The sequence below is a fragment of the Pimephales promelas genome, chromosome 6, assembly GCF_988280905.1.
Source record: "Pimephales promelas chromosome 6, fPimPro1.hap1.1, whole genome shotgun sequence".
NCBI lineage: Eukaryota > Metazoa > Chordata > Actinopteri > Cypriniformes > Leuciscidae > Pimephales > Pimephales promelas.
Window position 1 is genome coordinate 5,473,113 of NC_142774.1, and position 15,620 is coordinate 5,488,732.

General features: G+C 38.3%; 1 protein-coding gene across 1 annotated transcript; it reads right to left on the minus strand.

The window, feature by feature from the left end:
• Positions 1-4,244: 4,244 nt before the first annotated feature.
• On the minus strand, positions 4,245-10,540 carry etaa1a (ETAA1 activator of ATR kinase a). Its single transcript, XM_039686587.2, has 6 exons — positions 10,215-10,540; positions 9,701-9,835; positions 9,558-9,631; positions 9,354-9,463; positions 5,229-6,694; positions 4,245-4,965 (listed from the first exon to the last, which is right to left on the minus strand). The coding sequence occupies exons 1-6, from the start codon at positions 10,351-10,353 to the stop codon at positions 4,844-4,846; spliced, it is 2,046 nt and encodes a 681-aa protein (XP_039542521.2). The 5' UTR covers positions 10,354-10,540; the 3' UTR covers positions 4,245-4,843.
• Positions 10,541-15,620: the final 5,080 nt, after the last annotated feature.

Genomic DNA, 15,620 nt, shown 5'->3' on the forward strand with positions numbered 1-15,620 from the left:
CACCAGTGAACACTGATCCACTTCCAGAACCTGTGTCCCAGTAGGACAATAGTCTTTTCCTCACAGGTTGGCATTTATCAGGCCCGGCGACTGGGACAGCGAGGGATATTTTTGTATCGGTGTCCGTACTGATTGGGAAGGAGAATAATTGATGAAACTGAGAGAATCGGAGTAAAGCAGAGAGGAGAGCGGGTTCATCTGGAGTTCAGGTGTATTCTCGGGTGACTTTATTCCTGAACACAGGCTGCTGATAAGCATGTTTATCGAGCAGACAAAAGGACAGTGAGGATCCTGTTGCTTCAGTTTAAACCTGCTCTGCGTCTCCATGTGCTGGCGGTGGAAGGCCAGACAGGCTCTAAGTGGAGCAACAAAATGCAATACGGGGATAAATGGTGCCGTCTCTTACACAGAATTTGCATGTATTCCTGTGGGCTCCCACACATTTGACCAGTGAATTTCCATGTGTTTTAAGACATTTATGATAAGGGTTTTTGAAAACAATTCAAATTCATACCGATTCACTGTAAACCATTCAGGGTCTGATTTTGTGAACACTAAGCGTTGATATAGATGCTTTGAAATGAACCTACTCATAAAACTGATTCACTAACTAACCAGACATTACAATGACATTCAAGCAAATTATGAGATATAAGAAAAATAAATGTGTTATTCACACTTTATTTCCTTTCCTATGCTGGAAAGATGTATGACATATATATATATATATATATATATATATATATATATATATATATATTAGAATTTGAATTCATATCCTATTTTATAATTAGCATGATAAATCAAAAAAAGAATTTAATTTCTCTAATGTTAAACATATAACATAAGTTATGGTATTAATTTAAGAATATATCCAAAAAAATATATAGCAAAAAATATATATATAAAGTTGTTAGTAGTTAGACAATAGACTTATAAATAAATTACAAACAGAAAGAAAACTCTGTCATCAAAGTTCCCAGACTTTCTGACCAATACATTTCCACGACTTCTCCCAAAAATGTATTATTGATTAAAGGGATAGTTCCCTTTGAAATTAATTGTTGTTATGCTTTAGCTTACCTCAAGGGCATCCTAGATGTAGGTGTCTTTGTTTCCGCAGTATTTTCAATTTTGATATTTTTAGGTCAAACCGTTCTTGTCTGTCAGTCATATAATGGAGGTCTATGGTCACCACCTCAAAGAGCATGCACAGAGAAGTCCAAATTAAACATGATTTAATGACTCGTAAATGTAAGTACACATTGATGGCCTAAGACACGAAACGAGCGGTTTGTGTGAGAAAACGAACAGTATTTATATCGTTTTTACCTCTTGTAACCACAGCCATGTCCGAGTGATCTGAGGGCGCGGGCGCTTTGTGGCTGTGGTTACAAGAGGTAAAAACGATATAAATACTGTTGTTTTCTCACACAAACCGTGTCTTAAGCCATCAATGTGTACTTACATTTACAAGTCATTGAATCATGTTTAATTTGGACTTCTCTGTGCATGCTCTTTGAGGTGGTGACCATAGACCTCCATTATATGACTGACAGACATGAACGGTTTGACCTAAAAATATACTACTGCGGAAACAAAGACATCTGCATCTTGGATGCACTTGAGGTAAGCTAAAGCATATCAAAAATTAATTTCAAAGTGAACTATCCCTTTAAAGCTTACTCTCCCAAATCAAAATTCTCCAGTCAGACAAAAGATGTAAATCCCTGTTGATTTCTCTCAGGCTCGGGAATCATAATTGTTCTGACGACACTATGACGATGTAGGTCTAATTCTAAAGCCAACTTTACACCAGACACGTTCTGCCTCAGAAATGTGTCAAGCTATCAAACTGGTGTAAATTGAGACAGTTTTCAGCTTTAATAGCAGTCACATCAACCTAATGTGTTGTGTGTACTTGTTAGGGAACTAGTGGTTAATGAAGCACAGATGTAGACCTTTGACTTCAGCCATGTAATCTTCAGGTCAGCCCCATATCAAAACACACACTAATCTCCGCATGTACAACACGAAGCTCACCAGAAGGCCCCATTCATGCTGTCCTCATCAGAGTTCAGTCAACACACGGTCCAGGTAAGTGCCTGGACGCTCGGCTGGTCAGGTGAAACCGCATCCCGGGCCGCGGGGGCTTTTCATAGTTCTGTGCGCTAGCTACAGTTACACACCGGCAGGCTGATAACAAGACTCGACTTTCAGGAGCACTCAAGTGTGCCGCAGGTGCCCGAGGACAGCTAATGATGAGAAACAGCCCTCCTGTGAGGCCTTACACACTCTTACACCCCTTTGCCTGCACAATTGTGCTTAAAGGCAGGGTAGGCGACTTGTTTTATAAACACTTTTTGTTATGCTGGTCGAAACACTCTTCACACAATCAATAATAAAAGAGGTCTAAATATTAAAGTGGAAGTCTCAGGGCACCAAAATGTTCATCCATCATTACTATACAATGTCCTACCTGCCTGTCAACATGTGTTTACACACTTCATCAGAGCGTTCTGTATTGCTCCTCCTGAAACAAAACTAATGCGTTTCAAGCCATTTTGTTACCGTGATTAAGAGATGGCACCCGTGACTTTCTACCTGGAGCTGTTCACATCCTCAGACTCGGGTTTAAGCGTTTCAATGTCAATCTGAATCTGCAGCTGTCAGGTGGTACAACTGAGGCCTGCAAGTTGTTTACGTTCTTTATTTTTGTAATGTTATTTGCTTTGAGACTTGAGGTAGTTTAACACTGCAGACTCTGCGCGTTTATGGTTTGTGTTTTGAAGGTGGCGTGGCTTTGGAGACGCTCAAGGGAGGGTGGGATATCATGCTCTCAAAGCTAGCTTGCTATTGCTAGCGTCTCCCAAACTGCCTACCTACCTTTAATTAAGGTGTGGGTCAGATAAGAAATCTGAAAATGAAAATAAAAGGATGAGGGTGTTTAAAAATCATGTAATTAACATTAGCTGAATGAATCGTTCAGACGACTTTATTTCTATGACTTGACCGGAGACCAGTTTCATAAAGAGCCATCATGTTACAACTGCGCCTGGTTCAGATTACACGATTTTAGCCCGATTTTGGCACGATTCGTTTGACGTAGGGTGTCCTGGGGATTCGTAAACGACAGGACGCAAGATTCGCCCATCTCGTGTAGTGTGTCGATAGTGGGCGACAACCTACGTCGCGTCTGCGATGCTTCACGACATCACGACAAAAAGACTAACGTTAGCTAGCATGTTTAATTTTTTTAACGGTCGTCCACGAGTTCGGTCACATGTATGAGTTTGACCAATAGGAGCACAAACTTTTCCTTATACAACTTTCAAAAAAGAAAAAACAAAGGGGGGGAATGGTGCTAACATTAAAACTAGAAGTAAAAATATATAAGAAAACAATATTTTACCTCAAGTTCTCTTTGGAGGATTGACAGCCCATACTGTCCTCTTCGAGCAGGGTTCTCAAGTCAGCCACACGCAATTCAACCAGTTCACACACTCACACGCCACACCGTGTATTTCCCACGCTGAAAAGGCAATGCCGAGCAATCCAGAAAGTCACTCGCTACGAGTTTCGCCTTCTCGATGACATCACGCGCGCCGTTAAACACGACATGCGACTGGCGATGTGTCTTGTCCAAGACACGACAAGATTTTTGGAGCCAAAATCGCGTAATCTGACACAGTTACTATCGTAACAAAAAAAAAAACGTGTAATCTGAACCAGGCAGGATACTCCACTTTTTTTTTTTTTTGGAAATAGGCTCATTTTACAACTCCCCCAGAGTTAAACAGTTGACTTTTACCGTTTTCAATATAAAAGTCCGTTGATATTTTATTTATATTCTTCTAAAGATCAGAAAATCGGCTGAATATATTCGAAAACAGTAAAACCCAACCGTTTAACTCTGGGGGAGTGTTAAAATTAGCCTATTTCCCCCAAAAAAAGTGGAGTATCCCTTTAAAAGCTAGTATGACCAATAAGCAATTGGTTAGGGCTAATCGGTCTACATTTCAGTATCAAATTAGACCAATCTTCGTGTTTATGTAAGGAACTTAATTATGAACAGTCTTAAAGAACAAAAAAATAAAAAACTAGTCTTAGCAGTTTATGCAACCAGTCACAGGCCTGGAAACCAAAGCTTCAAAATGACTGAAATAGATGAATTATGATGAAATACAGGAAATTTGTAAATTATTTCATATTCTCTTAATTAATGACAGTTGCAACACAACACATACTGTTCATCACTTACTTGAAGTCACTTTATTATTCTGGGCTTCTTATTTTAGCACAAAGACTCATACACTGACAAAAACAGTCAAACCAACCAACCATTTTTAAAATTTCTTCTTCATTATAAACTGAACAAGAGTGATTTACTTTAAACATTGTGAAAATTAAAATTTTAAAATAAAGATTGAAGGCAATATTTATTATACAATTTGCTTAGAAATGCATCAAATTCGCATAAAAGTGACTGAAGTGAAAAGGGCAGCTCCTCCTGATCTTCTAGAAACCAATGGGGATCCATTGAGAACGTCATCATACATGCTTCCATGCCCAAACAGAAACGTTGATGGCAAACCATATGACCTTAGATCAGCATTTTAATGTTCAACACATAAGGATGGCCTTTAGAGCAACAAAAGCCATTGTTCCAACAGTTTTAGTAACATTTTGCCCACAAACAAAGTGGCATGATGCAGGACAATTAGATCTATGAAACTGCACATAATGGGAACAGCTTTAGTTGTGATGTAGAAACAGTGTAACTCTTTATATAGACCGACCTCTGCAGGCCTGTTTTGTTGTACATCTCCATGGTAACGCTGTCTCAGACATGAGCTCTGAGGTTCTGATTGGCCAGCATCTTGAGTCTCCGCCTTTCCATAGCCTGCTTCTTCTTCCTCTCGATCTCAGCATCACTGCACCTCACGGCTTCAGACTTACACACGTCTACAGAAAATACACACACACACAAAATAAGCAACACAAGCAATTTATTTGATTAAATAAATATTACATTTCTGTTCAACTATTTAACAGCCATTTTAAAAAGAACAATCAGCCAATAGTTATTGACTTTCAAATATAAATAATTATATCGGCCAATGTGCTCATGTGCTCGAGTCTACCTAGATTTTACCGTATTTTAGTCCTGTAGACATTTAGAGATATCATACCGCTAGAAACCACAATAAAACAAGAGTATGTTGTACCTTTGGCGAGGCCCGGCGCAGACCTGAACGATATTCTCGCATCTGATTGGAGGACGGCCAACACGCCCCGCTCGTGACCCTGCTGTGAGGAGCTGCTCACCTGTTTAAATTTATACGGCCCATTACTTAAGGGGCCAGATGGTCTCATTGTGTCACATGACACATTAGAGCCGAGTCCTTTAGGCCCAGAATTCACAGCATGAGCTTTCTGTCCGTACACTGATGTGTTTGCACTGGACATGGAAACATTAACAGCCGGCCTTTTGGGTGGACAAGGATGAGCAAATACAGTTTGCCGACTAGCCGTTTCACACGGTTTGTTTTGCGCTGCTTTTGTGGTGTTGTGTTGGCCGTTTGTGTCTTGGGTTTCAGACTTGCCAGGTAACTCCTCAAGATTATCACACGCCTCACAAAACAGATCATCGTCCTCGGCGCCGTCATCCCAGATGTCATCAGATGCAAAAAAGGAGTCCAAATCTTCATCTAAGACATCACTGAAGCCAACTTGGCTTGGAACGGCATCCTCTCTTTGTTCAATACCTCCAGAGTTTGGATTTTGGTGCGTGCTGGGTGGCTTTGAATGAAGGGGTTTTACAGCACTGAGGCCGGTGGACGGCAGCATCTCTCGTGTTGAGGAAACATTGTTGAGTTCAGATGAATTCTGAATAACCGGATGCTGTCGTACTTGCGTTTTGTGCTGATATTGCTGGTTCTGATTGGCATTAAAGCAGCTTGGAGTAGCTTTACTCATGAGAAAAACCTGATTTGTGCGATTATTCTCAATGTGATTTCCAATTCTAGGCAACCCTCCACAAGGCTTCGCCTCTATCCGAGAGTCAAGCTGAAAAGTTTGTTCGCTTTTCGCCTTTTGCCCTTGAAATGTGCCACATTTAACATCCTTTTTAGCTTCTTGCGATTTGTTTGCCATTACACTTAAGGCAGTTTGATTCTTGTGCGTTTGTTTTTGCGTTGAACTGTGCTGCGGTGCAGCAAACAGATCTATCTCCAATAGCAACGAGTCATCAAGTAAACCGTCACTGCTCCAATCGTCATCAAAATCATCAGCATTATTAACTTGCTTACTGTCACTGTTTGCTGTCGTACAGAACGAAGAACCTTTTCGTGAATCACAGGCTTTCACGACATGTCCCTCAGGGACAACCTGAGTATGAAAACTCGACGCCTGACTGAGACGCCCGCTGAGCTGCTGAGTCGGCCCATCAAAAAGGAAATCGAGATCATCCTCCATCTCCTGATTAAGCCCGCTTTCATCAACAGGCTTCTTGTCGTTGGGTTCGAGAGCAGAACTCTTCATGACCGAACCGGTGTGAGCTGCGGTGTATCGGTCACCATGTGGCGGCTCTTTTGAAGCTAGTTCATCCGAGGTCTGTTCTTGAGCTTCATCTTGCCTCATGTTGAAGTCAAACCGCTTCGCCAGCCGCATTAGGTCTTCTACGGTGCTCTGTCTGCGATATTCAAAACAGCGGAATTCAGATGAATATGGACAATAACTAAATGCATTAAAGCTACAATACCTATGATTTTATGCCACTAGAGGGCGCTACATTCAAAACAACAACGGCTTTGCTTGATGACGCCACGGAGGAACGCGGAATGATGGGAACTGTTGTTTTCAACTCCACCGTGGATAAATCAGTCAGACGGGAATCGAAAATTAGTTGAGGTAAAGTTCGATTTCTGTAACTGTTGCGTTTAATGACATGCTTGTTTTTCATTAAACTGAAATAACCGCAAGAATAGTACGGTTTAAAAGTAAATTAGTTATCACAGATGTTAGGGGAGAGCCGGGACGGTTGAAACACTTTTCAAATAAACGTCGTTTTCTAAGATACAGCCCGAGAAGTATTCGCGGTGAATGTGACCTTACGATTTTTCACATCATAAGCATAGACAACAGGACATTCTAACAATAATACTAATTGTTTTTAGAGCCCGACCGATAAAGGATTTAAGGCCGATACCGATACAAATATTTTTGGGTTTTAATATCCGATATTCCGATATATCGGCCGATATTTTATTTATTTTTTAAATTGGACATGATTAGTCACAAATTTTGTCATGCTTATTTGAGTTAAGAGAACTGATGGGGATGTTCTTTTAATTGTTATTCAAGCAATGTATGTCTCGTGACCAACTCAACGAGTGTTGCCAACAGGAACGGTGTAGAGTGCCCTCTGGTGGACAAACTATACAACCCCAACACTCCCCATGACATGGTTCAAGCGTGTTTAGTCCGTTTTTATTTTATTTTTGAAATATTCATTTATCGGCCATTATAACTGCCGATACCGATGGTTTGGAAAATGCCTAATATCGGCCTGCCGATATATCGGTCTGGCTCTAATTGTTTTGCATGGTTTACTGACATGAAATTTGAATACAGAACACGGTGTTACTCGCCTGTCAAGTAAAACACACATCGGCGTCTCTTTCTAGTTCGAGTTTTTCACGAAGTTCTCTCCAATGCCACACCGATGTTGAGCTGGTTTTATTTCTCTTATCCCAAATTCTTCTTGGGTCGTTTGGTTGACCCGTTCGTTGACGTTTGCGTTTATGAGACTTGTCTTTTTTCGACAGAAACAGGTGCAATCGCTAAAGAATAATTGTGCTCCATTCCATAACAAATGCGCGAAACAAGCTGACGTTCGTTGCTTGATAGACGCTAACGCATTTGTCCAGGACTACACGCAGTACGAGCGGAAACCGAGATAACGCGGATATGACGCGACTCCCAGTTCCTTGGTTAAAATCTCAATTTTCTCGCGATTTAAACATTGTTTGAAACATTTGGAATATTGTAAGTTATCATCTTAACTAAATATACAACACTGGCCTTGTGATTTTGGGATATTTTAATGGTATTTCACCTTTAATATGATATACATTTGCACTTTTCTGTACCGTTGACTGTAAATGTGTACTTGATGCATGAAATGTGAAATGCATCATCGCACCTTAAGGCATTATAGTATTTGACAATGTGAAGCTGTTTGTGCCTGTCACAAATAATTGAAATATGTCTTTCGGATTGCAGCCTATATTTAAGTACCAAAAAAAAGAGAAAATAATACAATAAATAAATATAATTAAATTATTAACATTTTTAAACGCATGTTACATAAAACAAATATATATTAACAGTGATTTTTAACCCAAGCGTAAAGAATCAAGCATTTAGGGTTAATCAGGGTCTGTTGGATGTACTTTGTTGATGCTTTTACACTTTTAAATTTCCTTTTAATGTTCGATGGTTGAACGATGAGTAGGATAATGTCATCTCATTGTGACCAGTTTTTAAAAAAGAAGCATAATATTGTGTTCATAGAGTTTAAACACTTCAATAATTGTTTAGTTAACGGAAGTTACACCCTTAATTCATGCAAAGCGTCATGGGGCATAGGAAAAAAGTGGATTGAGCATTTTTGCAGTGCATTGTGGGATTTATGACTCCCTGATCAGTGCCATGACTACTGAACTTGGGAACTTTGGAATATGACTTCATAGTCCTTTATGATTGTTTGTTTATCAGATGTAGGAACATGATCCTCGCTGTAGGCCATGTCACACTGTGGGATCTCATTTGTCATTAATGTCAGACTGTACGGCGATCAAGACACGTTAAACATGGACACACAAAAAGAGTCGTCCAGAGTTTTACATAATCAATCCGTGAAAAGTTAAGTGATGTGAGCTAAATACAAATGTGGGATTGAAATGGTGGCTAGCAAACAAAAACAATCGCTAGTGTTAAATTTGATCATGCTCTTGAAAAGAAAAAAAAAATGGGTTTGTTGCTCTCTCACTTGTTTTGTAATCAGGTTCTGCACCCATATTGGTTTTTGATTTGACAGTTGTCTTAGGAGAAGTCACACTGCAGGACTACGTGTCCGAATTTCTAGCACTGCCAAGAAAAAATTTGATCGCACCGGCTGTTGGCGAACACATGTTTCTCAACATCTAACACGGCCAAAATCATACAGTGACTGAAAACACATTTGGTTTATTGCTTGTCATACTTCTTTGATTTTATTGCTGACTATTTGCTTGTTTTGGTTTTTTTTAAGTACTTAGCCTAAAGATTCCCCCTCTACAGTGGCTTACTTTGTCGACACAGGCTTGGCTTTGGGTTGTCGTACTTCCGGTGTGCAGGGAATGGCACTGTCTCCAATCCACTGAAGTAAAGAGGAGTCCACTTCTTCTAGTCTTCCATTCTATATTCAAAGAAATGACAACACACACAGTCACACTTTGATATTTTGAACTGAAAACACAAGCACCGTATTAGTTCACGCTCCTCGAGCAAACCTTTGGAGCGATCCGATTGGCAATGTCCGATATATCCACCGCTCCAACATTTGCAGTTCTCCTTTGTCCACGACCTGAAAATAAATACACCGCATGTTTATAGAGGAATTTCAAAATGCACAATTCCAACAGACATTTATTACCATGTCGAATGGGTGATGGGGATGTCGTATCCCATATAATATCTTGATGAGAGTCAGGATCATTGCTGGGGGAGTCGTCAGGGATCAGTCTTCTGAACTGGCCTCTTGCTGGACGTGTAGGTGTTTTGAACTCTGCTATAAAACACAGGCATTGCAAAAACACATGCTTTAGTATCTGATGGTTTTGCAATGCATATTAATCACCTAATGCAGAAACTAAAAACGTCATACTAGTGAGTTTATATGTGGGACTTTCCTAACGTTACATTGTTTCATGCACACAAAATGTCATAACACTATTGTAAATCACTAAAACACTGAAAATGGAAATCATAAAGTTTTTTGCTTAAAGTTTGGTCCACCGTTTCACTAAAATGTTTATTAAAATACAAAATGACTAAAGTACACAACGGGAACTTTCCTGGTGTTTGTGGTGAAAGGTGCTTTCTCGCATGAGTTAGATGCGACAGAAAAGCAGAATAATGAGTGTTTTTCGGGTCTTTTGGTGACTTACCCGTGTTACGGATCTGCCCGGGATTCAGTGTCGCTGCTTTCGGGCTCCGTTTCAATCTGTTTACTTTCGACTTCATCTGCGTCAGTTTGGCGATGTCAGTTCGCTCGCTTTGTGAATCCTGACTGCGTCTGCCCTCCATGTTGATGGATTATTCGGAATGTATACAGCGCAATAATTCACCGAATTGGTGTTATATTATTTCTGCTTTTCGCTCCCATCGTGAGCCTGGATTGATGATTTGTGTAAATTGTTCAAATATTCCGCCAAATACGCAGTTCCTCCCAGGATTCATTGCGGAAATGTGCTCGAGGACATCCGTTGTGCGCAGCTGCTACGCAACGCAGCGACACATACAACAAATAACAACCGATAAGACATGTTTATTGTTTGATGATACACAGAACATCCTGTAAAACATTACTTTATAAAATTTAAAAGTGATATTGATGTTAATTGTACCTTTTGTGACAGTTGCCCTGAAACTGTGAAACTGAAACTCCTTTATTTTGGCAGCGCCCATTTATAAGACCATTGTCTCTCTGTATTCCCCTTTACTGTTTTCTCAATAAAAAAATAAATAAAAAGACAATTTTGGCAAAATGTGTGTGATTTTATCACAAGAAACATTGATGACCAATTTATGTTGTTTTGGAAACATATTTTATTTGGGAGAACAGTAGAATTATATTCAGATTAATATTCTTTTAATGACAAAATGTTATGTTCATATATGCAAATTCTCCTGTAAAAAAAAAACGTATTTTACTTCATTTAGGAAAGAAATTGAGCTTTATATTGATTCACTCCGATTTTCTATGAAGCAAAAAGCTATTAAAACATTGAAAATGTACAAGTATCTTCATATAGTTAACAATACCCCCCCTAGTGTGAAAGTCTGTATAACATCTACACAAATGTTTATGTAATGTCAATGTATACACAAATGTTTGTACAAATTTAGATGATAATAAAAAACAAACAAACGAAAAACATGTTTAGGCTATTGTTTGTAATGTGACTGGCTACCTAAATTAATAGGCTAAATAAATCATTTTAAAAACACGAAGGCCTAAGAATGGCATAGCTGTAGGTAATGAAATAATAAAATATCTGAAAAAACTTTAAAGACGTTATAGTTTTTATAAAACTGTAATAGTTTAATAAATGGTATAATAAGTCTGATTGAGCGAGCGTATGATCAATTGTTTCACGTCAAGTGTTTTGGCTATAAATGTAGGCTACATTTCGTTTTCTTAACACAAAACAATGTCAAATAAAATGAGTAATTCAAGTACTGAGCCTAGATATCAGGGTTTTAAAGTGATTTTTCAAGGGGGGTTTTCTAGACATGACGCTGCAACAACATGATAATAGGGAAAATAAATACATTTTCCTTCAAATAATTTGGCTCAAGACAAGTAATATAGGCTACACATTTATAATGTTTAACAGACAGTTTATGAAAGTTTACGATAAACCATCAAACAGTTTGATTTTTCGATGGAGTTCAAGATCTTCACCATGCTGAATTTTCACTCTATGGTAACCAGCTAAATAGTATACTCTGCAATAAAGCTGCTTTACTAATCTGTTGAAAACTACTATCATCAAAAATATTTAGAAAACTACTTTTCTTGAGGGGGAGATCCTTGGCTATTCATTTATTATTGATATGTTTTTACACCAGTGACAACTTAACTAGCCTACTCTATTGTCTAATCTCTTGTTGTGAGTAGCCTATTCATCACCAAACTAACAAAAGCCTGGAGACTGCATTTGACTGTCCATCTGTGTCACTGCAGGTCAGTAACTGTAGAAAAGTGTCTGTATTCTTAGTTCATAGTGTGTGTGTGTGTGTGTGTGTGTGTGTGTGTTTCAGATATTCTATCTTGGAGGTAAAATGTCTCCACAAAGATGGTAATATCCGAAATCCTTGTCCTTGTGGGTGCATTTTTGGGTCCCCATGAGGAAAACAGCTCATAAATACTAAGTTTTTTTTGTTGAAAATGTAAAAATGCTGAATATTTTCTATGATGGGTGGTTAATGTAAGGTGATTGAAAATAGCCTACATTTTGTACAGTATAAAACCATTATGTTATCTATGGAAAGTTCCACACACAATGTGTTTGCTTTTCTGAAATGAGCTGTGTCCAAATAATGGCTGATAGTGATCTTAGCTTGTCAGAACCGTTTTCCTATTGTACATGGAGTGATTACATTGTCTAAACGTCATAATACAGAATGTGTCTCCTCAGTGATGTATTTAAATGTTAATGTTTTGGTTTCGTGCAACGCTTTTGCTTGTCGACAGCACCACTGCGAAGCTTCAGTGTTATTTCAGGGTAATGTAACAGGAAATAGCTGCAGGAGCTCAACATAAATTTAAAGGCTGCACGTGATCGACCTCGCGGAGGTTAAGTGGAAATGTACATCCGTTTGATGTCATACCAAACTATATCGTCGGACAATTCATAACATTAAACAAATTACTGTTCATACTTAGTCAAAATGATTCGCCTTGCGCCTGAAAGGGATTCTTAAAGGAGTAGTTCACTTTAAAAAAAAACTTTTGCTGATAATTTACTCACCCCCATGTCATCCAAGATATCCATGTCTTTCTTTCTTCAATCGAAAAGAAATGAAGGTTTTTGATGAAAACATTCCAGGATTTTTCTCCATATAATGGACTTCAATGGGAACCAAACAGTTCAAGGTCCAAAAGACAGTTTCAGTTTCAGTGCAAACAATTCCAGACGATGAATAAGGGTCTTATCAAGCAAAACGGTCTAATTTAAACTAATTTTAACACAATTGAAAATATTATTATTTGGAAAATATTTAATTTCTATTAAGTAATGGGCAATTAAGTTTTGTTACTCACTACTACTTTAGATGTATTATTTATTTGAATTAATTAGTTAAATTTAATTAATTTACTTACTTATCCATAATTTTATGTTAATTTTACGTTCTGTCAGCATTTACTTACACTCGTGTCATTCTTTTTCTTTTTCATGATTATTAACATTTTTGACATGTAAAAAAAAACACTTAAAATTGACCACTTTTAAAGTTGTATTATGGTTTTATGGGTCCTTTCCAGAGCTTGACAGACTTATATTTTTGGATGCAAATGAGCTGTTTGATCACAGTCTGGTTTGAAACGTCATGAGAGTGAAAGTCACGGCAGAATTTCTTCCTAAACAATTCCTTTGAGACATCTTTAAGATCCAGATTCGCTGTCGCCGATCACTGTATGATAGATGAAGAACATCTCATCGAATTATCAAAGCATGATATGTTTTGGTTTGGCAATTTAGCTCAGTTTCCTGTGAGTTCAGCCCATGTCAGTCTAATCAATAGAGCTAAGTCATTCTAAACAAGAGCAGACTGGGGATATATTATTTGATCTGACCCGTGGCTAATAAATCTCCCGTGAACTGTTAAACTGTCGGGCTGACATGTAGACGGAGGCCTGATTGACTGCCCTGTCACTGCTAAAGCTACCTCTATAGATTACTTATGTTTATATCAGAGTCCACACACACACACACACACACACACACACACACACAGCTAGGCCTTTCACTTGATAAATGGCTGCTCCACGAACAGTGGGTTATTGGGAAACTCTGTGATATACGGCCGCCAGTGCCGGTCCAGCTCCGGTTACCCACAGGAGGCTGATGATGTCATCAGAAAAGGTACCTAACGACCCCTGGTTGGCCTTTTTGTGGTTAGATCTTGATTAGAAGAGCTGATTGAATGTGTGTGTGTGTGTGTGATAATCACTCACAGGCCTGTGTTTGGTGTGGTTTGGGAGAGGGTCACACAGGGGTTGGATGATGGGAACTGTACTGTATGTACACTGACCCATCAAACAGTTCACATCTCAGTCTGTGTGATTTTGGGAGGCTCCTTTCTTGTTGTTTGACATTCTGATTTGTAGCTTTATTGTTATTCACATTCATTAACCAATGGGAGTCTTCCTGGAAACTTCTATGTGTACTTCAGTGAACCGCTTCTTAATGTGAAGAACATTTCAATAATCTGAAGATCATTTTCCCCACTATATAAGATCCCATGGATGTTAAAGATTTTTAATGGAACCACAGACGGACCTTTGATAAATAAATGTGTGCTGAGTTTAAATAGGGTTAAGTTTGATTTCATGAGCACAGTATGTCCATGTCTTTGTTAAATGAAGCCGGTTGCTTCTTCAAACGAGGTCAACTTCCTGTCCCGGTACAAGCTTTCACAGGACAACCTGACACTCCTCTGTTTGTCTCTCGCTCTCCTCGTTTCTCTCTTTACCCTTGAACTGAAACAGATCCAGAGACACTCAATCGCCTCGTTTCCTGTTGACTGTGGGCACCCCTTATTATGTGCATCATTTAAATGTGGTGTGTTAATCAGGCATGACTGACATCTATCTATCTATCTATCTATCCATCTATCTATCTATCTATCTATCTATCTATCTATCTATCTATCTATCTATCTATCTATCTATCTATCTATCTATCTATCTATCTATCTATCTATCTATCTATCTATCAATCTATCTATCTATCTATCTATCTATCTATCTATCTATCTATCTATCTATCTATCTATCTATCTATCTATCTATCAGTGTCTATGTTATAGTTTGTCTCATATATTCTGTTGAAAAAAAAATTATATACAGCCTATATATAATTTCTAATATGAATAACTTCTTTAACTAATAAACAAAAAAATATAATATATATATATATATATATATATATATATATATATATGTATTTTAGAAGTTTATATTCTAAAATACTTCTAAATATATATAATATACTTCTAATATATATATATATATATATAAAGTAGTGTTTGCTCTTAAAAAGTAACATTTCTGGATTCATTTTTGTAACTGCAATTTTTGCACACACACAAAAAAACACTCAATGATCCTAAAACACTGCAGATTTGGGCTGAAGGTCTGTATAGGGACTGTAAAACCCTCCAGAATAACTGATCTGAAACATACACTCATAATGCAAACAGGAAAGCATGCTTCAGAGTAAAATATGTCAACGTGAAACAGTTTGCCAGAATTGTAAACATGGTTTTGGATTAGCTTCAAGATTCTCCTCTGTTGAGATGATGGTGGGCTTGTTTTGGTAGTGAGTTTAAACAGGAAAGTGGAAGAAGAGAGAGAGATCAAGCATTAAAATCCAACCCAGACACTTTAATTACACTGCCCATCACTCACCTTCATACCACAGATGGTTTCGTTACAACCGCAACCCATGTTCGCAAGCCGCTTTCTCTCAGTCAATCCTCCTCCTTTTTCTATAGAAGTCAGTTGCGATAATGGTTTTTAGTTCATTTTTGTTTGGACGTGGAGTCGTGGACTAGACCAGGGG

Excerpts from the sequence above, each read along its gene's own strand:
- etaa1a (XM_039686587.2), bottom strand. The coding sequence starts at position 10,353 with ATGGAGGGCAGACGCAGTCAGGATTCACAAAGCGAGCGAACTGACATC. Across the intron at positions 9,836-10,214 it reads CGGGCAGATCCGTAACACGG|CAGAGTTCAAAACACCTACA; the intron begins GTAAGTCACCAA and ends TGTGTTTTATAG. Across the intron at positions 9,632-9,700 it reads CCCATCACCCATTCGACATG|GTCGTGGACAAAGGAGAACT; the intron begins GTAATAAATGTC and ends ATTTATTTTCAG.